General features: G+C 39.1%; 1 protein-coding gene across 1 annotated transcript; it reads left to right on the plus strand.

Annotated features, from left to right (window-relative positions):
- The first annotated feature begins 937 nt into the window (after positions 1-937).
- si:ch211-207l14.1 (uncharacterized) lies at positions 938-26,189 on the plus strand. Its single transcript, XM_062049526.1, has 4 exons — positions 938-1,326; positions 24,930-25,160; positions 25,595-25,693; positions 25,826-26,189. The coding sequence occupies exons 1-4, from the start codon at positions 1,117-1,119 to the stop codon at positions 25,934-25,936; spliced, it is 651 nt and encodes a 216-aa protein (XP_061905510.1). The 5' UTR covers positions 938-1,116; the 3' UTR covers positions 25,937-26,189.
- The last annotated feature ends 775 nt before the right edge of the window (positions 26,190-26,964 follow it).

Consider the following 26,964-nt stretch of genomic DNA (forward strand, 5'->3'; position numbering starts at 1 on the left):
TATGTGTGTATGTATGTGTGTGAGTATATGTGAATTTGCATGTACAATACATTTGACTCCCAGTGTGTGCGGGAGCCAGAGTACGGCCCCAGCCTCCCAGAGAACCCATCCCACAAACAGTAGGTGTGGTGCCCAGGGAACCAGGGACCACCGCCCCCACGCAGCCAAGACGGACAGCGACAGGAACCCCAGAGCCTGGCCCACCGTGCCGCCCACAAGGGCCAGCAGCAGGCCGCAGACAGACGCACCCGGCAGAGGACAAGGCACGAGAAAAACAGGGGGCAGCCAGACCCCAAGCCAGCGAGAGACCACACCCCACACGGACAGAAAGGCGGGATGCCCCGCCCGAGGGGCCCGGAGACCCCCCGCAACCGGACGGGAAGACTGCCCCCGCCCCACCGGCAACAGGGCCCCCACGAGCCCCCCCTCCCACGAGCCCCCCCCCCACCCCCGGAGAGCGCGGCGAGGCCAGCCCACGGCCACCCCACCCAAGCCGGCCGCCACAGGACCACCCAGCACGGGGCCACAGGAACCACCCACCCCACCCGCAGGGACCCCAACGATGGAGATGGAACAACCAGCAACCGCCCCGCCGAGTCCCCCCCCCCTGAGGTAGGGGAATAAATAAATAAAATAAATAAATACATAATAATAATAATAATAATAATAATATTAATAAAATATATATTTTAAAAAAAATTAATAAGTAATTAAATCTATTTATAAAAAAAATAAATAAATAAAAAAATAATTAAAAGAAGATCACAGACATGCTGACACACAAGGTCGCTACCCCAACAACTGGCCGACTCGCAGCACCTCGGAATAATATTGTGAACAATACTTGAGAGGACTACTTCTTTTGTGTATATAGTAAAAGTTTGACATCTTTGAGTTGATTGAGTTGATTGTAAATGTAACAGCAGCTCAATTGGAAGCTGACTCTTTTTTGTCACCTCTGGGTTGTTGTGACACTAACCAGGCTTTAATCTATCTTTGACTAAAAGGATTATCAGGCTTTCCGTGTGAGCAGCACGAGCATAGAAAGAGAAGCAGTGGCATCTTCTAGGCCTCCGTCTCACGCGTGATGTAATCTCTGCAACTTTGCTGCATTTCATGGATTCAGATCAAGAAGCTGAAGTCTTGTCAGAAGACCCTTTGGTTGCAGAGGAAGAAGAGGAGAAAGAGGAAGAGGATGCAAAGATCTTCAACGCCTGGATGCAGCGCTACAGTAGAGAGCGGGAGAAAGAACAGGAAGAGGAAGTGAAGGAGGAGAGAAGAGCTGAAAGTCTTCAAACGAGGCGACGCTCATCATTGCCATGTTCGGTAACTTCTCATTTCTCTCAACACATTAATTATTCACAAACACGTCCTGGTCTAATTTGCATAATTGGCATTGATGTCATTGTAATCAATGCAGTAGAAGAGGAAACCATGCGGGGAAAGACAGAAGCTGAGTCAAATAAATCATGACAAGCAAAACAAATGTGCTAAAATACAAATTAAATTACAGATTTCTTCAGTCCTTTTTTTAAAAAGTCCAACAACAGTGAGAATATGAGAGGCCCAGTGCAATACTACTTATATGTCAGTGCCAGTGCAATACTACTTATATGTCAGTGCCAGTGCAATACTACTTCCATGTCAGTGCCAGTGCAATACTACTTCCATGTCAGTGCCAGTGCAATACTACTTATATGTCAGTGCCAGTGCAATACTACTTCCATGTCAGTGCCAGTGCAATACTACTTCCATGTCAGTGCCAGTGCAATACTACTTATATGTCAGTGCCAGTGCAATACTACTTCCATGTCAGTGCCAGTGCAATACTACTTATATGTCAGTGCCACTGCAATACTACTTCCATGTCAGTGCCAGTGCAATACTACTTATATGTCAGTGCCACTGCAATACTACTTCCATGTCAGTGCCAGTGCAATACTACTTCCATGTCAGTGCCAGTGCAATACTACTTCCATGTCAGTGCCACTGCAATACTACTTCCATGTCAGTGCCAGTGCAATACTACTTCCATGTCAGTGCCAGTGCAATACTACTTCCATGTCAGTGCCAGTGCAATACTACTTCCATGTCAGTGCCACTGCAATACTACTTCCATGTCAGTGCCAGTGCAATACTACTTCCATGTCAGTGCCAGTGCAATACTACTTCCATGTCAGTGCCAGTGCAATACTACTTCCATGTCAGTGCCAGTGCAATACTACTTCCATGTCAGTGCCACTGCAATACTACTTCCATGTCAGTGCCACTGCAATACTACTTCCATGTCAGTGCCAGTGCAATACTACTTACATGTCAGTGCCACTGCAATACTACTTCCATGTCAGTGCCAGTGCAATACTACTTCCATGTCAGTGCCACTGCAATACTACTTCCATGTCAGTGCCAGTGCAATACTACTTCCATGTCATTGCCAGTGCAATACTACTTCCATGTCAGTGCCAGTGCAATACTACTTACATGTCAGTGCCACTGCAATACTACTTCCATGTCAGTGCCACTGCAATACTACTTCCATGTCAGTGCCAGTGCAATACTACTTCCATGTCAGTGCCAGTGCAATACTACTTCCATGTCAGTGCCAGTGCAATACTACTTCCATGTCAGTGCCAGTGCAATACTACTTCCATGTCAGTGCCACTGCAATACTACTTCCATGTCAGTGCCACTGCAATACTACTTCCATGTCAGTGCCAGTGCAATACTACTTCCATGTCAGTGCCACTGCAATACTACTTCCATGTCAGTGCCAGTGCAATACTACTTCCATGTCAGTGCCAGTGCAATACTACTTCCATGTCAGTGCCAGTGCAATACTACTTCCATGTCAGTGCCAGTGCAATACTACTTCCATGTCAGTGCCACTGCAATACTACTTCCATGTCAGTGCCAGTGCAATACTACTTCCATGTCAGTGCCACTGCAATACTACTTCCATGTCAGTGCCACTGCAATACTACTTCCATGTCAGTGCCAGTGCAATACTACTTCCATGTCAGTGCCACTGCAATACTACTTCCATGTCAGTGCCAGTGCAATACTACTTCCATGTCAGTGCCACTGCAATACTACTTCCATGTCAGTGCCACTGCAATACTACTTCCATGTCAGTGCCACTGCAATACTACTTCCATGTCAGTGCCACTGCAATACTACTTCCATGTCAGTGCCAGTGCAATACTACTTCCATGTCAGTGCCACTGCAATACTACTTACATGTCAGTGCCACTGCAATACTACTTCCATGTCAGTGCCACTGCAATACTACTTACATGTCAGTGCCACTGCAATACTACTTCCATGTCAGTGCCAGTGCAATACTACTTACATGTCAGTGCCAGTGCAATACTACTTCCATGTCAGTGCCAGTGCAATACTACTTCCATGTCAGTGCCACTGCAATACTACTTCCATGTCAGTGCCAGTGCAATACTACTTCCATGTCAGTGCCAGTGCAATACTACTTCCATGTCAGTGCCAGTGCAATACTACTTCCATGTCAGTGCCAGTGCAATACTACTTCCATGTCAGTGCCACTGCAATACTACTTCCATGTCAGTGCCACTGCAATACTACTTCCATGTCAGTGCCACTGCAATACTACTTCCATGTCAGTGCCAGTGCAATACTACTTCCATGTCAGTGCCAGTGCAATACTACTTCCATGTCAGTGCCAGTGCAATACTACTTCCATGTCAGTGCCAGTGCAATACTACTTCCATGTCAGTGCCAGTGCAATACTACTTCCATGTCAGTGCCAGTGCAATACTACTTCCATGTCAGTGCCAGTGCAATACTACTTCCATGTCAGTGCCAGTGCAATACTACTTCCATGTCAGTGCCAGTGCAATACTACTTCCATGTCAGTGCCAGTGCAATACTACTTCCATGTCAGTGCCAGTGCAATACTACTTCCATGTCAGTGCCAGTGCAATACTACTTCCATGTCAGTGCCAGTGCAATACTACTTCCATGTCAGTGCCAGTGCAATACTACTTCCATGTCAGTGCCAGTGCAATACTACTTCCATGTCAGTGCCAGTGCAATACTACTTCCATGTCAGTGCCAGTGCAATACTACTTCCATGTCAGTGCCAGTGCAATACTACTTCCATGTCAGTGCCAGTGCAATACTACTTCCATGTCAGTGCCAGTGCAATACTACTTCCATGTCAGTGCCAGTGCAATACTACTTCCATGTCAGTGCCAGTGCAATACTACTTCCATGTCAGTGCCAGTGCAATACTACTTCCATGTCAGTGCCAGTGCAATACTACTTCCATGTCAGTGCCAGTGCAATACTACTTCCATGTCAGTGCCAGTGCAATACTACTTCCATGTCAGTGCCAGTGCAATACTACTTCCATGTCAGTGCCAGTGCAATACTACTTCCATGTCAGTGCCAGTGCAATACTACTTCCATGTCAGTGCCAGTGCAATACTACTTCCATGTCAGTGCCACTGCAATACTACTTCCATGTCAGTGCCAGTGCAATACTACTTCCATGTCAGTGCCAGTGCAATACTACTTCCATGTCAGTGCCACTGCAATACTACTTCCATGTCAGTGCCAGTGCAATACTACTTCCATGTCAGTGCCACTGCAATACTACTTCCATGTCAGTGCCAGTGCAATACTACTTCCATGTCAGTGCCAGTGCAATACTACTTCCATGTCAGTGCCAGTGCAATACTACTTCCATGTCAGTGCCAGTGCAATACTACTTCCATGTCAGTGCCAGTGCAATACTACTTCCATGTCAGTGCCACTGCAATACTACTTCCATGTCAGTGCCACTGCAATACTACTTCCATGTCAGTGCCACTGCAATACTACTTCCATGTCAGTGCCACTGCAATACTACTTCCATGTCAGTGCCACTGCAATACTACTTCCATGTCAGTGCCACTGCAATACTACTTCCATGTCAGTGCCAGTGCAATACTACTTCCATGTCAGTGCCAGTGCAATACTACTTCCATGTCAGTGCCACTGCAATACTACTTCCATGTCAGTGCCAGTGCAATACTACTTCCATGTCAGTGCCAGTGCAATACTACTTCCATGTCAGTGCCACTGCAATACTACTTCCATGTCAGTGCCACTGCAATACTACTTCCATGTCAGTGCCACTGCAATACTACTTCCATGTCAGTGCCACTGCAATACTACTTCCATGTCAGTGCCAGTGCAATACTACTTCCATGTCAGTGCCAGTGCAATACTACTTCCATGTCAGTGCCACTGCAATACTACTTCCATGTCAGTGCCACTGCAATACTACTTCCATGTCAGTGCCAGTGCAATACTACTTCCATGTCAGTGCCAGTGCAATACTACTTCCATGTCAGTGCCAGTGCAATACTACTTCCATGTCAGTGCCAGTGCAATACTACTTCCATGTCAGTGCCAGTGCAATACTACTTCCATGTCAGTGCCAGTGCAATACTACTTCCATGTCAGTGCCACTGCAATACTACTTCCATGTCAGTGCCACTGCAATACTACTTCCATGTCAGTGCCACTGCAATACTACTTCCATGTCAGTGCCAGTGCAATACTACTTCCATGTCAGTGCCACTGCAATACTACTTCCATGTCAGTGCCACTGCAATACTACTTCCATGTCAGTGCCAGTGCAATACTACTTCCATGTCAGTGCCACTGCAATACTACTTCCATGTCAGTGCCACTGCAATACTACTTCCATGTCAGTGCCACTGCAATACTACTTCCATGTCAGTGCCACTGCAATACTACTTCCATGTCAGTGCCAGTGCAATACTACTTCCATGTCAGTGCCACTGCAATACTACTTCCATGTCAGTGCCACTGCAATACTACTTCCATGTCAGTGCCACTGCAATACTACTTCCATGTCAGTGCCACTGCAATACTACTTCCATGTCAGTGCCACTGCAATACTACTTCCATGTCAGTGCCAGTGCAATACTACTTCCATGTCAGTGCCACTGCAATACTACTTCCATGTCAGTGCCAGTGCAATACTACTTCCATGTCAGTGCCAGTGCAATACTACTTCCATGTCAGTGCCACTGCAATACTACTTCCATGTCAGTGCCACTGCAATACTACTTCCATGTCAGTGCCACTGCAATACTACTTCCATGTCAGTGCCACTGCAATACTACTTCCATGTCAGTGCCACTGCAATACTACTTCCATGTCAGTGCCACTGCAATACTACTTCCATGTCAGTGCCACTGCAATACTACTTCCATGTCAGTGCCAGTGCAATACTACTTCCATGTCAGTGCCAGTGCAATACTACTTCCATGTCAGTGCCACTGCAATACTACTTCCATGTCAGTGCCAGTGCAATACTACTTCCATGTCAGTGCCAGTGCAATACTACTTCCATGTCAGTGCCACTGCAATACTACTTCCATGTCAGTGCCAGTGCAATACTACTTCCATGTCAGTGCCACTGCAATACTACTTCCATGTCAGTGCCAGTGCAATACTACTTCCATGTCAGTGCCACTGCAATACTACTTCCATGTCAGTGCCAGTGCAATACTACTTCCATGTCAGTGCCAGTGCAATACTACTTCCATGTCAGTGCCAGTGCAATACTACTTCCATGTCAGTGCCAGTGCAATACTACTTCCATGTCAGTGCCAGTGCAATACTACTTCCATGTCAGTGCCAGTGCAATACTACTTCCATGTCAGTGCCAGTGCAATACTACTTCCATGTCAGTGCCAGTGCAATACTACTTCCATGTCAGTGCCAGTGCAATACTACTTCCATGTCAGTGCCAGTGCAATACTACTTCCATGTCAGTGCCAGTGCAATACTACTTCCATGTCAGTGCCAGTGCAATACTACTTCCATGTCAGTGCCAGTGCAATACTACTTCCATGTCAGTCTCCTAAGATCTCAGATAAAAGTCACTCAGTTGTCGCTAACCAGCTAACCATGTCTGCTACCTTAGCTTTGTTGTCTTCCAAATACTGCACACCCAAATACTGCACACCCAAATACTGCACACCCAAATACTGCACACCCAAATACTGCACACCCAAATACTGCACACCCAAATACTGCACACCCAAATACTGCACACCCAAATACTGCACACCCAAATACTGCACACCCAAATACTGCACACCCTGGTGTACTGGACTGCATTGTGTGAGACTATGTGTGAGGGCCTTTCAACTCTTTCATTGTATCCATTTAAAGCAGACCTGGGAAAAATAGGGCCCGCAGGCCTCATGCGGCCCGTTCACATTTTCAATCCGGCCCACCAGACGTTCTACTTCATTTTTTTAGACATTTAACATCCAAACTGTATTTGCTATTATGATGTGCAGTTATGTTTTTAAACGAATGTAAAAGTCGTCAACTATAGAAAGTATTTCCATGGTTGAAATCTGCACTTTTGAGTGTTCTAAGAGTTATTACAGTAATCTAGGTAGGAGTTACTACAGTAATCTAGGTAGGAGTTATTACAGTACTCTAGGTAGGAGTTATTACAGTACTCTAGGTAGGAGTTACTACAGTAATTTAGGTAGGAGTTATTACAGTAATCTAGGTAGGAGTTATTACAGTAATCTAGGTAGGAGTTACTACAGTAATCTAGGTAGGAGTTATTACAGTAATCTAGGTAGGAGTTATTACAGTAATCTAGGTAGGAGTTATTACAGTAATCTAGGTAGGAGTTATTACAGTAATCTAGGTAGGAGTTATTACAGTACTCTAGGTAGGAGTTATTACAGTACTCTAGGTAGGAGTTATTACAGTAATCTAGGTAGGAGTTACTACAGTAATTTAGGTAAGAGTTATTACAATAATCTAGGTAGGAGTTATTACAGTAATCTAGGTAGGAGTTACTACAGTAATCTAGGTAGGAGTTATTACAGTAATCTAGGTAGGAGTTATTACAGTAATCTAGGTAGGAGTTATTACAGTAATCTAGGTAGGAGTTACTACAGTAATCTAGGTAGGATTTACTACAGTAATCTAGGTAGGAGTTATTACAGTAATCTAGGTAGGAGTTATTACAGTACTCTAGGTAGGAGTTATTACAGTAATCTAGGTAGGAGTTATCACAGTACTCTAGGTAGGAGTTATCACAGTAATCTAGGTAGGAGTTATCACAGTAATTTAGGTAGGAGTTATTACAGTAATCTAGGTAGGAGTTATTACAGTAATCTAGGTAGGAGTTATCACAGTAATCTAGGTAGGAGTTATTACAGTAATCCAGGTAGGAGTTATTACAGTAATCCAGGTAGGAGTTATTACAGTAATCTAGGTAGGAGTTATTACAGTAATCTAGGTAGGAGTTAATACAGTAATCTAGGTAGGAGTTATTACAGTAATCTAGGTAGGAGTTAATACAGTAATCTAGGTAGGAGTTATTACAGTAATCTAGGTAGGAGTTATTACAGTAATTTAGGTAGGAGTTATTACAGTAATCCAGGTAGGAGTTATTCCAGTAATCCAGGTAGGAGTTATTACAGTAATCTAGGTAGGAGTTATTACAGTAATCTAGGTAGGAGTTATTACAGTAATCTAGGTAGGAGTTATTACAGTAATCTAGGTAGGAGTTACTACAGTAATCTAGGTAGGAGTTACTACAGTAATCTAGGTAGGAGTTATTACAGTAATCTAGGTAGGAGTTATCACAGTAATCTAGGTAGGAGTTATTACAGTAATCCAGGTAGGAGTTATTACAGTAATCCAGGTAGGAGTTATTCCAGTAATCCAGGTAGGAGTTATTACAGTAATCTAGGTAGGAGTTATTACAGTAATCTAGGTAGGAGTTATTACAGTAATCTAGGTAGGAGTTATTACAGTACTCTAGGTAGGAGTTATTACAGTACTCTAGGTAGGAGTTATTACAGTACTCTAGGTAGGAGTTACTACAGTAATTTAGGTAGGAGTTATTACAGTAATCTAGGTAGGAGTTATTACAGTAATCTAGGTAGGAGTTACTACAGTAATCTAGGTAGGAGTTATTACAGTAATCTAGGTAGGAGTTATTACAGTAATCTAGGTAGGAGTTATTACAGTACTCTAGGTAGGAGTTATTACAGTACTCTAGGTAGGAGTTATTACAGTAATCTAGGTAGGAGTTACTACAGTAATTTAGGTAGGAGTTATTACAATAATCTAGGTAGGAGTTATTACAGTAATCTAGGTAGGAGTTACTACAGTAATCTAGGTAGGAGTTATTACAGTAATCTAGGTAGGAGTTATTACAGTAATCTAGGTAGGAGTTATTACAGTAATCTAGGTAGGAGTTACTACAGTAATCTAGGTAGGATTTACTACAGTAATCTAGGTAGGAGTTATTACAGTAATCTAGGTAGGAGTTATTACAGTAATCTAGGTAGGAGTTACTACAGTAATTTAGGTAGGAGTTATTACAATAATCTAGGTAGGAGTTATTACAGTAATCTAGGTAGGAGTTACTACAGTAATCTAGGTAGGAGTTATTACAGTAATCTAGGTAGGAGTTATTACAGTAATCTAGGTAGGAGTTATTACAGTAATCTAGGTAGGAGTTACTACAGTAATCTAGGTAGGATTTACTACAGTAATCTAGGTAGGAGTTATTACAGTAATCTAGGTAGGAGTTATTACAGTACTCTAGGTAGGAGTTATTACAGTAATCTAGGTAGGAGTTATTACAGTAATCTAGGTAGGAGTTACTACAGTAATCTAGGTAGGATTTACTACAGTAATCTAGGTAGGAGTTATTACAGTAATCTAGGTAGGAGTTATTACAGTACTCTAGGTAGGAGTTATCACAGTAATCTAGGTAGGAGTTATCACAGTAATTTAGGTAGGAGTTATTACAGTAATCTAGGTAGGAGTTATTACAGTAATCTAGGTAGGAGTTATCACAGTAATCTAGGTAGGAGTTATTACAGTAATCCAGGTAGGAGTTATTACAGTAATCCAGGTAGGAGTTATTACAGTAATCTAGGTAGGAGTTATTACAGTAATCTAGGTAGGAGTTAATACAGTAATCTAGGTAGGAGTTATTACAGTAATCTAGGTAGGAGTTAATACAGTAATCTAGGTAGGAGTTATTACAGTAATCTAGGTAGGAGTTATTACAGTAATTTAGGTAGGAGTTATTACAGTAATCCAGGTAGGAGTTATTCCAGTAATCCAGGTAGGAGTTATTACAGTAATCTAGGTAGGAGTTATTACAGTAATCTAGGTAGGAGTTATTACAGTAATCTAGGTAGGAGTTATTACAGTAATCTAGGTAGGAGTTACTACAGTAATCTAGGTAGGAGTTACTACAGTAATCTAGGTAGGAGTTATTACAGTAATCTAGGTAGGAGTTATCACAGTAATCTAGGTAGGAGTTATTACAGTAATCCAGGTAGGAGTTATTACAGTAATCCAGGTAGGAGTTATTCCAGTAATCCAGGTAGGAGTTATTACAGTAATCTAGGTAGGAGTTAATACAGTAATCTAGGTAGGAGTTATTACAGTAATCTAGGTAGGAGTTATTACAGTAATCTAGGTAGGAGTTATTACAGTAATCCAGGTAGGAGTTATTCCAGTAATCCAGGTAGGAGTTATTACAGTAATCTAGGTAGGAGTTAATACAGTAATCTAGGTAGGAGTTATTACAGTAATCTAGGTAGGAGTTATTACAGTAATCTAGGCAGGAGTTACTACAGTAATCTAGGTAGGAGTTACTACAGTAATCTAGGTAGGAGTTATTACAGTAATCTAGGTAGGAGTTATTACAGTACTCTAGGTAGGAGTTATTACAGTACTCTAGGTAGGAGTTATTACAGTAATCTAGGTAGGAGTTATTACAGTAATCTAGGTAGGAGTTATCACAGTAATCTAGGTAAGAGTTATCACAGTAATTTAGGTAGGAGTTATTACAGTAATCCAGGTAGGAGTTATTCCAGTAATCCAGGTAGGAGTTATTACAGTGATCTAGGTAGGAGTTATTACAGTAATCTAGGTAGGAGTTATTACAGTAATCCAGGTAGGAGTTATTCCAGTAATCCAGGTAGGAGTTATTCCAGTAATCCAGGTAGGAGTTATTACATTAATCTAGGTAGGAGTTAATACAGTAATCTAGGTAGGAGTTAATACAGTAATCTAGGTAGGACTTATTACAGTAATCTAGGTAGGAGTTATTACAGTAATCCAGGTAGGAGTTATTACAGTAATCCAGGTAGGAGTTATTCCAGTAATCCAGGTAGGAGTTATTCCAGTAATCCAGGTAGGAGTTATTCCAGTAATCTAGGTAGGAGTTATTACAGTAATCTAGGTAGGAGTTAATACAGTAATCTAGGTAGGAGTTATTACAGTAATCTAGGTAGGAGTTAATACAGTAATCTAGTTAGGAGTTATTACAGTAATCTAGGTAGGAGTTACTACAGTAATCTAGGTAGGAGTTACTACAGTAATCTAGGTAGGAGTTATTACAGTAATCTAGGTAGGAGTTATTACATTAATCTAGGTAGGAGTTAATACAGTAATCTAGGTAGGAGTTAATACAGTAATCTAGGTAGGAGTTATTACAGTAATCTAGGTAGGAGTTATTACAGTAATCCAGGTAGGAGTTATTCCAGTAATCCAGGTAGGAGTTATTCCAGTAATCCAGGTAGGAGTTATTCCAGTAATCTAGGTAGGAGTTATTACAGTAATCTAGGTAGGAGTTATTACAGTAATCTAGGTAGGAGTTAATACAGTAATCGAGGTAGGAGTTATTACAGTAATCTAGGTAGGAGTTATTACAGTAATCTAGGTAGGAGTTAATACAGTAATCTAGGTAGGAGTTATTACAGTAATCTAGGTAGGAGTTATTACTGTAATCTAGGTAGGAGTTATTACAGTAATCTAGGTAGGAGTTATTACAGTAATTTAGGTAGGAGTTATTACAGTAATCTAGGTAGGAGTTATTACAGTAATCTAGGTAGGAGTTATTACAGTAATCTAGGTAGGAGTTAATACAGTAATCTAGGTAGGAGTTATTACAGTAATCTAGGTAGGAGTTATTACAGTAATCTAGGTAGGAGTTATTACAGTAATCTAGGTAGGAGTTAATACAGTAATCTAGGTAGGAGTTATTACAGTAATCTAGGTAGGAGTTATTACAGTAATCTAGGTAGGAGTTATTACAGTAATCTAGGTAGGGAGTTATTACAGTAATCTAGGTAGGAGTTATTACTGTAATCTAGGTAGGGGTTATTCCAGTAATCTAGGTAGGAGTTATTACAGTAATCTAGGTAGGAGTTATTACAGTAATCTAGGTAGGAGTTATTCCAGTAGTCTAGGTAGGAGTTATTCCAGTAATCTAGGTAGGAGTTATTACAGTAATCTAGGTAGGAGTTATTACAGTAATCTAGGTAGGAGTTATTCCAGTAATCTAGGTAGGAGTTATTCCAGTAATCTAGGTAGGGAGTTATTACAGTAATCTAGGTAGGAGTTATTACTGTAATCTAGGTAGGAGTTATTACAGTAATCTAGGTAGGAGTTATTCCAGTAATCTAGGTAGGAGTTATTACAGTAATCTAGGTAGGAGTTATTACAGTAGTCTAGGTAGGAGTTATTCCAGTAATCTAGGTAGGAGTTATTACAGTAATCTAGGTAGGAGTTATTACAGTAATCTAGGTAGGAGTTATTACAGTAATCTAGGTAGGAGTTAATACAGTAATCTAGGTAGGAGTTATTACAGTAATCTAGGTAGGAGTTATTACAGTAATCTAGGTAGGGAGTTATTACAGTAATCTAGGTAGGAGTTATTACTGTAATCTAGGTAGGAGTTATTCCAGTAATCTAGGTAGGAGTTATTACAGTAATCTAGGTAGGAGTTATTACAGTAATCTAGGTAGGAGTTATTACAGTAGTCTAGGTAGGAGTTATTCCAGTAATCTAGGTAGGAGTTATTACAGTAATCTAGGTAGGAGTTATTACAGTAATCTAGGTAGGAGTTATTCCAGTAATCTAGGTAGGAGTTATTCCAGTAATCTAGGTAGGAGTTATTCCAGTAATCTAGGTAGGGAGTTATTACAGTAATCTAGGTAGGAGTTATTACTGTAATCTAGGTAGGAGTTATTCCAGTAATCTAGGTAGGAGTTATTCCAGTAATCTAGGTAGGAGTTATTACAGTAATCTAGGTAGGAGTTATTACAGTAGTCTAGGTAGGAGTTATTCCAGTAATCTAGGTAGGAGTTATTACAGTAATCTAGGTAGGAGTTATTACAGTAATCTAGGTAGGAGTTATTACAGTAATCTAGGTAGGAGTTATTCCAGTAATCTAGGTAGGAGTTATTCCAGTAATCTAGGTAGGAGTTATTACAGTAATCTAGGTAGGAGTTAATACAGTAATCGAGGTAGGAGTTATTACAGTAATCTAGGTAGGAGTTAATACAGTAATCTAGGTAGGAGTTATTACAGTAATCTAGGTAGGAGTTAATACAGTAATCTAGGTAGGAGTTATTACAGTAATCTAGGAAGAGTTAATACAGTAATCTAGGTAGGAGTTATTACAGTAATCTAGGTAGGAGTTATTACAGTAATCTAGGTAGGAGTTAATACAGTAATCTAGGTAGGAGTTATTACAGTAATCTAGGTAGGAGTTATTACAGTAATCTAGGTAGGGAGTTATTACAGTAATCTAGGTAGGAGTTATTCCTGTAATCTAGGTAGGAGTTATTCCAGTAATCTAGGTAGGAGTTATTACAGTAATCTAGGTAGGAGTTATTACAGTAATCTAGGTAGGAGTTATTACAGTAGTCTAGGTAGGAGTTATTACAGTAATCTAGGTAGGAGTTATTACACTAATCTAGGTAGGAGTTATTCCAGTAATCTAGGTAGGAGTTATTACAGTAATCTAGGTAGGGAGTTATTACAGTAATCTAGGTAGGAGTTATTACTGTAATCTAGGTAGGAGTTATTCCAGTAATCTAGGTAGGAGTTATTCCAGTAATCTAGGTAGGAGTTATTACAGTAATCTAGGTAGGAGTTATTACAGTAGTCTAGGTAGGAGTTATTCCAGTAATCTAGGTAGGAGTTATTACAGTAATCTAGGTAGGAGTTATTCCAGTAAATTAGGTAGGAGTTATTACAGTAATCTAGGTCGGAGTTATTACAGTAATCTAGGTAGGAGTTATTCCAGTAATCTAGGTAGGAGTTATTACAGTAATCTAGGTAGGAGTTATTACAGTAATCTAGGTAGGAGTTATTACAGTAATCTAGGTAGGAGTTATTACAGTAATCTAGGTAGGAGTTATTACAGTAATCTAGGTAGGAGTTATTACAGTAATCTAGGTAGGGAGTTATTACAGTAATCTAGGTAGGAGTTATTCCAGTAATCTAGGTAGGAGTTATTCCAGTAATCTAGGTAGGAGTTATTACAGTAATCTAGGTAGGAGTTATTCCAGTAATCTAGGTAGGAGTTATTACAGTAATCTAGGTAGGAGTTATTACAGTAATCTAGGTAGGAGTTATTACAGTAATCTAGGTAGGAGTTATTACAGTAATCTAGGTAGGAGTTATTCCAGTAATCTAGGTAGGAGTTATTCCAGTAATCTAGGTAGGAGTTATTACAGTAATCTAGGTAGGAGTTATTACAGTAATCTAGGTAGGAGTTACTACAGTAATCTAGGTAGGAGTTATTACAGTAATCTAGGTAGGAGTTATTCCAGTAATCTAGGTAGGAGTTATTCCAGTAATCTAGGAAGGAGTTATTACAGTAATCTAGGTAGGAGTTAATACAGTAATCGAGGTAGGAGTTATTACAGTAATCTAGGTAGGAGTTAATACAGTAATCTAGGTAGGAGTTATTACAGTAATCTAGGTAGGAGTTAATACAGTAATCTAGGTAGGAGTTATTACAGTAATCTAGGTAGGAGTTAATACAGTAATCTAGGTAGGAGTTATTACAGTAATCTAGGTAGGAGTTATTACAGTAATCTAGGTAGGAGTTAATACAGTAATCTAGGTAGGAGTTATTACAGTAATCTAGGTAGGAGTTATTACAGTAATCTAGGTAGGAGTTATTACAGTAATCTAGGTAGGGAGTTATTACAGTAATCTAGGTAGGAGTTATTACTGTAATCTAGGTAGGAGTTATTCCAGTAATCTAGGTAGGAGTTATTACAGTAATCTAGGTAGGAGTTATTACAGTAATCTAGGTAGGAGTTATTACAGTAGTCTAGGTAGGAGTTATTCCAGTAATCTAGGTAGGAGTTATTACAGTAATCTAGGTAGGAGTTATTACAGTAATCTAGGTAGGAGTTATTCCAGTAATCTAGGTAGGAGTTATTCCAGTAATCTAGGTAGGAGTTATTCCAGTAATCTAGGTAGGGAGTTATTACAGTAATCTAGGTAGGAGTTATTACTGTAATCTAGGTAGGAGTTATTCCAGTAATCTAGGTAGGAGTTATTCCAGTAATCTAGGTAGGAGTTATTACAGTAATCTAGGTAGGAGTTATTACAGTAGTCTAGGTAGGAGTTATTCCAGTAATCTAGGTAGGAGTTATTACAGTAATCTAGGTAGGAGTTATTACAGTAATCTAGGTAGGAGTTATTACAGTAATCTAGGTAGGAGTTATTCCAGTAATCTAGGTAGGAGTTATTCCAGTAATCTAGGTAGGAGTTATTACAGTAAACTAGGTAGGAGTTAATACAGTAATCGAGGTAGGAGTTATTACAGTAATCTAGGTAGGAGTTAATACAGTAATCTAGGTAGGAGTTATTACAGTAATCTAGGTAGGAGTTAATACAGTAATCTAGGTAGGAGTTATTACAGTAATCTAGGTAGGAGTTAATACAGTAATCGAGGTAGGAGTTATTACAGTAATCTAGGTAGGAGTTATTACAGTAATCTAGGTAGGAGTTAATACAGTAATCTAGGTAGGAGTTATTACAGTAATCTAGGTAGGAGTTAATACAGTAATCTAGGTAGGAGTTATTACAGTAATCTAGGTAGGAGTTATTACAGTAATCTAGGTAGGAGTTATTACAGTAATCTAGGTAGGAGTTATTACAGTAATCTAGGTAGGAGTTATTACAGTAATCTAGGTAGGAGTTACTACAGTAATCTAGGTAGGAGTTACTACAGTAATCTAGGTAGGAGTTATTACAGTAATCTAGGTAGGAGTTATCACAGTAATCTAGGTAGGAGTTATTACAGTAATCCAGGTAGGAGTTATTACAGTAATCCAGGTAGGAGTTATTCCAGTAATCCAGGTAGGAGTTATTACAGTAATCTAGGTAGGAGTTAATACAGTAATCTAGGTAGGAGTTATTACAGTAATCTAGGTAGGAGTTATTACAGTAATCTAGGTAGGAGTTATTACAGTAATCCAGGTAGGAGTTATTCCAGTAATCCAGGTAAGAGTTATTACAGTAATCTAGGTAGGAGTTATTACAGTAATCTAGGTAGGAGTTATTACAGTAGTCTAGGTAGGAGTTATTACAGTAATCTAGGTAGGAGTTATTACAGTAATCTAAGTAGGAGTTATTACAGTAATCTAGGTAGGAGTTATTCCAGTAATCTAGGTAGGAGTTATTCCAGTAATCTAGGTAGGAGTTATTCCAGTAATCTAGGTAGGGAGTTATTACAGTAATCTAGGTAGGAGTTATTACTGTAATCTAGGTAGGAGTTATTCCAGTAATCTAGGTAGGAGTTATTCCAGTAATCTAGGTAGGAGTTATTACAGTAATCTAGGTAGGAGTTATTACAGTAGTCTAGGTAGGAGTTATTCCAGTAATCTAGGTAGGAGTTATTACAGTAATCTAGGTAGGAGTTATTACAGTAACCTAGGTAGGAGTTATTACAGTAATCTAGGTAGGAGTTATTCCAGTAATCTAGGTAGGAGTTATTACAGTAATCTAGGTAGGAGTTAATACAGTAATCGAGGTAGGAGTTATTACAGTAATCTAGGTAGGAGTTAATACAGTAATCTAGGTAGGAGTTATTACAGTAATCTAGGTAGGAGTTAATACAGTAATCTAGGTAGGAGTTAATACAGTAATCTAGGTAGGAGTTATTACAGTAATCTAGGTAGGAGTTAATACAGTAATCGAGGTAGGAGTTATTACAGTAATCTAGGTAGGAGTTATTACAGTAATCTAGGTAGGAGTTAATACAGTAATCTAGGTAGGAGTTATTACAGTAATCTAGGTAGGAGTTAATACAGTAATCTAGGTAGGAGTTATTACAGTAATCTAGGTAGGAGTTATTACAGTAATTTAGGTAGGAGTTATTACAGTAATCTAGGTAGGAGTTATTACAGTACTCTAGGTAGGAGTTATTACAGTACTCTAGGTAGGAGTTATTACAGTAATCTAGGTAGGAGTTATTACAGTACTCTAGGTAGGAGTTATTACAGTAATCTAGGTAGGAGTTACTACAGTAATTTAGGTAGGAGTTATTACAATAATCTAGGTAGGAGTTATTACAGTAATCTAGGTAGGAGTTACTACAGTAATCTCGGTAGGAGTTATTACAGTAATCTAGGTAGGAGTTATTACAGTAATCTAGGTAGGAGTTATTCCAGTAGTCTAGGTAGGAGTTATTCCAGTAATCTAGGTAGGAGTTATTACAGTAATCTAGGTAGGAGTTATTACAGTAATCTAGGTAGGAGTTATTACAGTAATCTAGGTAGGAGTTACTACAGTAATCTAGGTAGGATTTACTACAGTAATCTAGGTAGGAGTTATTACAGTAATCTAGGTAGGAGTTACTACAGTAATCTAGGTAGGATTTACTACAGTAATCTAGGTAGGAGTTATTACAGTAATCTAGGTAGGAGTTATTACAGTAATCTAGGTAGGAGTTATTACAGTACTCTAGGTAGGAGTTATTACAGTACTCTAGGTAGGAGTTATTACAGTACTCTAGGTAGGAGTTACTACAGTAATTTAGGTAGGAGTTATTACAGTAATCTAGGTAGGAGTTATTACAGTAATCTAGGTAGGAGTTAATACAGTAATCGAGGTAGGAGTTATTACAGTAATCTAGGTAGGAGTTAATACAGTAATCTAGGTAGGAGTTATTACAGTAATCTAGGTAGGAGTTAATACAGTAATCTAGGTAGGAGTTATTACAGTAATCTAGGTAGGAGTTAATACAGTAATCGAGGTAGGAGTTATTACAGTAATCTAGGTAGGAGTTATTACAGTAATCTAGGTAGGAGTTAATACAGTAATCTAGGTAGGAGTTATTACAGTAATCTAGGTAGGAGTTAATACAGTAATCTAGGTAGGAGTTATTACAGTAATCTAGGTAGGAGTTATTACAGTAATTTAGGTAGGAGTTATTACAGTAATCTAGGTAGGAGTTATTACAGTAATCTAGGTAGGAGTTATTACAGTAATCTAGGTAGGAGTTATTACAGTAATCTAGGTAGGAGTTACTACAGTAATCTAGGTAGGAGTTACTACAGTAATCTAGGTAGGAGTTATTACAGTAATCTAGGTAGGAGTTATCACAGTAATCTAGGTAGGAGTTATTACAGTAATCCAGGTAGGAGTTATTACAGTAATCCAGGTAGGAGTTATTACAGTAATCCAGGTAGGAGTTATTCCAGTAATCCAGGTAGGAGTTATTACAGTAATCTAGGTAGGAGTTAATACAGTAATCTAGGTAGGAGTTATTACAGTAATCTAGGTAGGAGTTATTACAGTAATCTAGGTAGGAGTTATTACAGTAATCCAGGTAGGAGTTATTCCAGTAATCCAGGTAAGAGTTATTACAGTAATCTAGGTAGGAGTTATTACAGTAATCTAGGTAGGAGTTATTACAGTAATCTAGGTAGGAGTTATTACAGTACTCTAGGTAGGAGTTATTACAGTACTCTAGGTAGGAGTTATTACAGTACTCTAGGTAGGAGTTACTACAGTAATTTAGGTAGGAGTTATTACAGTAATCTAGGTAGGAGTTATTACAGTAATCTAGGTAGGAGTTACTACAGTAATCTAGGTAGGAGTTATTACAGTAATCTAGGTAGGAGTTATTACAGTAATCTAGGTAGGAGTTATTACAGTAATCTAGGTAGGAGTTATTACAGTAATCTAGGTAGGAGTTATTACAGTAATCTAGGTAGGAGTTATTACAGTAATCTAGGTAGGAGTTATTACAGTACTCTAGGTAGGAGTTATTACAGTACTCTAGGTAGGAGTTATTACAGTAATCTAGGTAGGAGTTACTACAGTAATTTAGGTAGGAGTTATTACAATAATCTAGGTAGGAGTTATTACAGTAATCTAGGTAGGAGTTACTACATTAATCTAGGTAGGAGTTATTACAGTAATCTAGGTAGGAGTTATTACAGTAATCTAGGTAGGAGTTATTACAGTAATCTAGGTAGGAGTTACTACAGTAATCTAGGTAGGATTTACTACAGTAATCTAGGTAGGAGTTATTACAGTAATCTAGGTAGGAGTTATTACAGTACTCTAGGTAGGAGTTATTACAGTAATCTAGGTAGGAGTTATCACAGTACTCTAGGTAGGAGTTATCACAGTAATCTAGGTAGGAGTTATTACAGTAATCTAGGTAGGAGTTATTCCAGTAATCTAGGTAGGAGTTATTCCAGTAATTTAGGTAGGAGTTATTCCAGTAATCTAGGTAGGGAGTTATTACAGTAATCTAGGTAGGAGTTATTACTGTAATCTAGGTAGGAGTTATTACAGTAATCTAGGTAGGAGTTATTCCAGTAATCTAGGTAGGAGTTATTACAGTAATCTAGGTAGGAGTTATTACAGTAGTCTAGGTAGGAGTTATTCCAGTAATCTAGGTAGGAGTTATTACAGTAATCTAGGTAGGAGTTATTACAGTAATCTAGGTAGGAGTTATTACAGTAATCTAGGTAGGAGTTATTCCAGTAATCTAGGTAGGAGTTATTCCAGTAATCTAGGTAGGAGTTATTACAGTAATCTAGGTAGGAGTTAATACAGTAATCGAGGTAGGAGTTATTACAGTAATCTAGGTAGGAGTTAATACAGTAATCTAGGTAGGAGTTATTACAGTAATCTAGGTAGGAGTTAATACAGTAATCTAGGTAGGAGTTATTACAGTAATCTAGGTAGGAGTTAATACAGTAATCGAGGTAGGAGTTATTACAGTAATCTAGGTAGGAGTTATTACAGTAATCTAGGTAGGAGTTAATACAGTAATCTAGGTAGGAGTTATTACAGTAATCTAGGTAGGAGTTAATACAGTAATCTAGGTAGGAGTTATTACAGTAATTTAGGTAGGAGTTATTACAGTAATCTAGGTAGGAGTTATTACAGTAATCTAGGTAGGAGTTATTACAGTAATCTAGGTAGGAGTTATTACAGTAATCTAGGTAGGAGTTACTACAGTAATCTAGGTAGGAGTTACTACAGTAATCTAGGTAGGAGTTATTACAGTAATCTAGGTAGGAGTTATCACAGTAATCTAGGTAGGAGTTATTACAGTAATCCAGGTAGGAGTTATTACAGTAATCCAGGTAGGAGTTATTCCAGTAATCCAGGTAGGAGTTATTACAGTAATCTAGGTAGGAGTTAATACAGTAATCTAGGTAGGAGTTATTACAGTAATCTAGGTAGGAGTTATTACAGTAATCTAGGTAGGAGTTATTACAGTAATCCAGGTAGGAGTTATTCCAGTAATCCAGGTAAGAGTTATTACAGTAATCTAGGTAGGAGTTATTACAGTAATCTAGGTAGGAGTTATTACAGTAGTCTAGGTAGGAGTTATTCCAGTAATCTAGGTAGGAGTTATTACAGTAATCTAGGTAGGAGTTATTACAGTAATCTAGGTAGGAGTTATTCCAGTAATCTAGGTAGGAGTTATTCCAGTAATCTAGGTAGGAGTTATTCCAGTAATCTAGGTAGGGAGTTATTACAGTAATCTAGGTAGGAGTTATTACTGTAATCTAGGTAGGAGTTATTCCAGTAATCTAGGTAGGAGTTATTACAGTAATCTAGGTAGGAGTTATTACAGTAATCTAGGTAGGAGTTATTACAGTAGTCTAGGTAGGAGTTATTACAGTAATCTAGGTAGGAGTTATTACAGTAATCTAGGTAGGAGTTATTCCAGTAATCTAGGTAGGAGTTAATACAGTAATCGAGGTAGGAGTTATTACAGTAATCTAGGTAGGAGTTAATACAGTAATCTAGGTAGGAGTTATTACAGTAATCTAGGTAGGAGTTAATACAGTAATCTAGGTAGGAGTTATTACAGTAATCTAGGTAGGAGTTAATACAGTAATCTAGGTAGGAGTTATTACAGTAATCTAGGTAGGAGTTATTACAGTAATCTAGGTAGGAGTTAATACAGTAATCTAGGTAGGAGTTATTACAGTAATCTAGGTAGGAGTTATTACAGTAATCTAGGTAGGGAGTTATTACAGTAATCTAGGTAGGAGTTATTACTGTAATCTAGGTAGGAGTTATTCCAGTAATCTAGGTAGGAGTTATTACAGTAATCTAGGTAGGAGTTATTACAGTAATCTAGGTAGGAGTTATTACAGTAGTCTAGGTAGGAGTTATTCCAGTAATCTAGGTAGGAGTTATTACAGTAATCTAGGTAGGAGTTATTACAGTAATCTAGGTAGGAGTTATTCCAGTAATCTAGGTAGGAGTTATTCCAGTAATCTAGGTAGGGAGTTATTACAGTAATCTAGGTAGGAGTTATTACTGTAATCTAGGTAGGAGTTATTCCAGTAATCTAGGTAGGAGTTATTCCAGTAATCTAGGTAGGAGTTATTACAGTAATCTAGGTAGGAGTTATTACAGTAGTCTAGGTAGGAGTTATTCCAGTAATCTAGGTAGGAGTTATTACAGTAATCTAGGTAGGAGTTATTACAGTAATCTAGGTAGGAGTTATTACAGTAATCTAGGTAGGAGTTATTCCAGTAATCTAGGTAGGAGTTATTCCAGTAATCTAGGTAGGAGTTATTACAGTAATCTAGGTAGGAGTTAATACAGTAATCGAGGTAGGAGTTATTACAGTAATCTAGGTAGGAGTTAATACAGTAATCTAGGTAGGAGTTATTACAGTAATCTAGGTAGGAGTTAATACAGTAATCTAGGTAGGAGTTATTACAGTAATATAGGTAGGAGTTAATACAGTAATCTAGGTAGGAGTTATTACAGTAATCTAGGTAGGAGTTATTACAGTAATCTAGGTAGGAGTTAATACAGTAATCTAGGTAGGAGTTATTACAGTAATCTAGGTAGGAGTTAATACAGTAATCTAGGTAGGAGTTATTACAGTAATCTAGGTAGGAGTTATTACAGTAATCTAGGTAGGAGTTAATACAGTAATCTAGGTAGGAGTTATTACAGTAATCTAGGTAGGAGTTATTACAGTAATCTAGGTAGGGAGTTATTACAGTAATCTAGGTAGGAGTTATTCCTGTAATCTAGGTAGGAGTTATTCCAGTAATCTAGGTAGGAGTTATTACAGTAATCTAGGTAGGAGTTATTACAGTAATCTAGGTAGGAGTTATTACAGTAGTCTAGGTAGGAGTTATTACAGTAATCTAGGTAGGAGTTATTACAGTAATCTAGGTAGGAGTTATTCCAGTAATCTAGGTAGGAGTTATTACAGTAATCTAGGTAGGGAGTTATTACAGTAATCTAGGTAGGAGTTATTACTGTAATCTAGGTAGGAGTTATTCCAGTAATCTAGGTAGGAGTTATTCCAGTAATCTAGGTAGGAGTTATTACAGTAATCTAGGTAGGAGTTATTACAGTAGTCTAGGTAGGAGTTATTCCAGTAATCTAGGTAGGAGTTATTACAGTAATCTAGGTAAGAGTTATTCCAGTAAATTAGGTAGGAGTTATTACAGTAATCTAGGTCGGAGTTATTACAGTAATCTAGGTAGGAGTTATTACAGTAATCTAGGTAGGAGTTATTCCAGTAATCTAGGTAGGAGTTATTACAGTAATCTAGGTAGGAGTTATTACAGTAATCTAGGTAGGAGTTATTAAAGTAATCTAGGTAGGAGTTATTACAGTAATCTAGGTAGGAGTTATTGTCTCTCAATGTGGCCCCCGAGCCCAAATATTTTCCCAGCTCTGCATTAAACCGTATCCAATTGTATTTACAATCCACAAGTATGTGAAAATACCGTGTAAACGTCACAAAAAGCCACCAATTCAGTCAGCCATTTTGAATATAAATATCTTGGGCAATATCTGTAGATTGTAGGTGACTTCTGCACTCTGACCATATTTAAGATCAGTCATACTGGAAGTAAGCAAACATTGTAAAGAGATATGATGTTTATCCTCCACAATGTAAGAGCAGAACACATACAGTAAGTGTAGCTTTTTCTATGCCTTCGAAATGATAAATGTACAGCTAACAATTAAGTGAACAGATCGAGGGTCCTCTGTGGCGCCAATTATACCCTCTCTCTCTAAAAACCTCCAACAAAACATGTCATGACCTGGAAATGAAGCAAATATGAGTGATATGTTATTATAAGCACCAACGCAGCGCATTGATAGCAGCGAGCTAATGCTAGCCTCCACTGCTATTGTCGACACACTAAGCTGCTTCTGCTTTGTCTTAAATATGCTAAAAGTTCATTCTGGGTTGTAATTCATGTGTCTGTCACCTGCTAGTAGACAAATGTGGCCATTGGCTGAGAGTCTGGTCCACTTTCACATCTCCAGACCATGGAAAAGACGCTAGTTGCTGCAACTTTTTGTAACCCTTTGTGATTAAATGTTCATCTTTAATAAAGTATTTGTGATTCTAAAGGGGATCATGTGAGTGTCTCGTTAGTCGGCATCCCAGCCAGACTGGAAATTGTACAGGAAGTGTTATAGTTTATTATGTTAGTTTGTATGTTGAGCAGCTAGCAATGCTGTTGATGCTATAATGTTACAATAAAATCTATTACTCATCCTCTGTGTGTTTGGGCTCTGTTGGAAGCATATCCATATTTAAGTGTTACTTCTTTCTAAACTCCTACTGTCATATAAAGAATAGCTAGTATTCTTCCTTCTTTTGAGTCTCATAGTAAGGTGTTGGCCTTCTAGATTGGAATGTGTCAGAGTAGAGATAACTCGGAGATGTCTAAACAAAGCGAGTGGGGGCGAGGGACAGACGGAAGATCACGGGACCTCCGGGAGACCGATCTGGACCGGGCTAGGGAACGCTTGGGTGCTGGGTTGGTCTCAGGTTTGTCCTCTAAGCTTTGAGAATAAACTACAAAATACCAACTATTGCCTGGAGATTGAATATAAACATCAGCTTATTGCCATAAAAAGAATCTGGGAGAGACTAGCAATTTGAATTCCCCATTGGAGGAATGCTGGTCAACGCAACAGCTCAAAAACACAAGGTTGGAGATGATGGTTTTTCCCAAAGTAATGGCTGTTGGCTCTCTCAAGGGCAGCCTCAAATCTATTTGTGGTGGACAACGAAATGAATGTATGTAACATTGTCAACCGTGCTGTTCAAAAGGAGGCGTCATTAATAATGTTTGATGGGTGGGGACGGCGTGGCACGGTTGGTAGAGTGGCCGTGCCAGCAACCTGAGGGTTCCTGGTTCAATTCTCACCTTCTACCATCCTAGTCACGTCCGTTGTGTCCTTGGGCAAGACACTTCACCCTTGCTCCTGATGGCTGCTGGTTAGCGCCTTGCATGGCAGCTCCCGCCATCAGTGTGTGAATGTGTGTGTGAATGTGTGTGTGAATGTGGAAATAGTGTCAAAGCGCTTTGAGTACCTTGAAGGTAGAAAGCGCTATACAAGTATAAACCATTTAGCATAGTAATTGCAGAGTGTAATTTCCAGGTAAGATGCATCACTTGTGAATACATTTGAACCAAATCAACAACAGAACACGTTCAGATGTGACACAAATACACAATTCTGATTGCTTTCAGCTGGTTCTAATGAATGCATTTGAATTCCAACACAATTGGTGTGTGCAGACGACTCTCTCCACCATGCAGCTGGCCGGTCTCCATTCTTGCACCCAGGCACCCGAGACCGCCAAGACTCTGTTGCGGCGATCCTCCTCTCGCCGCCTCCTGCCATCGCAACAGGACGTTGTTTCCACAGCGCCCGTCGCTGAGCGAAGGCCATCTCTCATCCCTGCGATCCCAGAGGGCTTCATGCCCGACAGAAAGACTCAGTTTAGGAGACGCAACGCCAGGTCTTTGGTGGGTACTAACTATGGCAACTTAGCTCACCAGTGGCTCAGTCAACTTTGTTGTGTTGTTTCAAAATATTACCGCAGACCACAAAAAATAAACAAGTAAATTAGGCATGTTTTTGCCTTTTTGTGTACCTATTAAGTCATGTTAAAGTGCCTTTGAGCTCGGCATTAAACCCTCAAATCCCTCGTGGTCTACTTTGATTGTGTGGATTTGTTGATGTGGTTTAATGCATGCAACATGAAATATATAACACAGTGTGTGTGTGTGTGTGTGTGTGTGTGTGTGTGTGTGTGTGTGTGTGTGTGTGTGTGTGTGTGTGTGTGTGTGTGTGTGTGTGTGTGTGTGTGTGTGTGTGTGTGTGTGTGTGTGTGTGTGTGTGTGTGTGTGTGTGTGTGTGTGTGTGTGTGTGTGTGTGTGTGTGTGTGTGTGTGTTACAGAGCGACACAGACAGCATGTGTCAGATATGCCACAATGACCTGAATGGAGGACCGGGTGGCCTCACAGAGTTGCAGTGCACACACACATTCCACCGAGAGGTAAGACAATACTCAATCAATGATCAACTTCAGGCTGAAGGTTCAAATAGAAGTTGATTATTTGAACACACTTCCCCCTTAATTTGTGTGCATCAATTAAGGAGAGTTTGTGTAAATGTGTGTCTCTTTCAGTGCATCCAGGAGTGGCTATGGAAGAAACAGTCCTGTCCCACATGTCACGTCCGAGTCTTCACGCCACAGCCGGCTGACAATTGGAGCTCCACCAAGGTCTTAGTGCCTTGACACCTCTGAGAACACCCTCCTACAAAGACCCAAGCATTAAAGTGATAAACGCCATACCCTGTGGTCATTATGGGATAGAGAAAATCCAACAGCGCACTGGGTGGCTGCGTTGGTAAATGTCTGGTGCACAGCTGCAATGACATCATTAGACCTGTAATATTATTTGCAATAAAGTTAGATAGGAAGACTGAATCGTTTTTATCAAAATATCTTTGCAGCGCCTTCTTGGTCAATTCAAAGTTTGGGGACAATAACAGGCAGGCCCGGCCCTAACCAATCTGGCGCCCTAGGCAAGATTTTAGGTGCCCCCCCCCCACTTCGGCAGTGAAGTGTATATACTCACAAGAAACCGAATAGCTTTGTCTTTGACCTTTTTTTTTTACTTAAAGAAAGCAAATTAACAATCAGAATAGTTAACAAGATTTAAAAAAATATGGATAAATAACTGAATACAAAAAATAAAAAATGAATATATGAAATACAATATTTTTTACATACATAAACACAAAATAAAACGTGTCAACAAGTTGCATAAAATAAATTAAAAATACAATATAAATAAGGCACTGCACAAAACAAGATATCAAACCAGTATGACATTAACTATATTACAAAAAAAGGGGATCCTACAGAGTTCTCTATTTGTGCTTTTTAATATTGCATTAACTAGAATGACTTACAAATTACTGTACACCAGGGAGTACTGTAATTACCTAACGTTACATTATTATTTTCCATAACAATTTAGCCCCCTCCACAATATTAACCCGACGTTAAAACAGAACTAGCTATTTATTGATTAGCAATTGCCGAATCATGTAACATTAGCTTAATGCTAAAAAGACAGGTTACTATCACATTCTGTAACAGACAAATAATTTCATGTAGGCTAACGTTACCTACCTGCTACCTCTGTCTTTTTCTCGTTTCTCCTCTTCTTTTCTCCCCTGGGCACCTGACAGTTTTGGCCGTTTTGACATCTTGTGTTGATTTTTTGATGTGGTGACGTCCAAAAAGAGTCATGATAC

The sequence above is a fragment of the Entelurus aequoreus genome, linkage group LG01 (genome assembly GCF_033978785.1).
Source record: "Entelurus aequoreus isolate RoL-2023_Sb linkage group LG01, RoL_Eaeq_v1.1, whole genome shotgun sequence".
NCBI classification, from domain to species: domain Eukaryota; kingdom Metazoa; phylum Chordata; class Actinopteri; order Syngnathiformes; family Syngnathidae; genus Entelurus; species Entelurus aequoreus.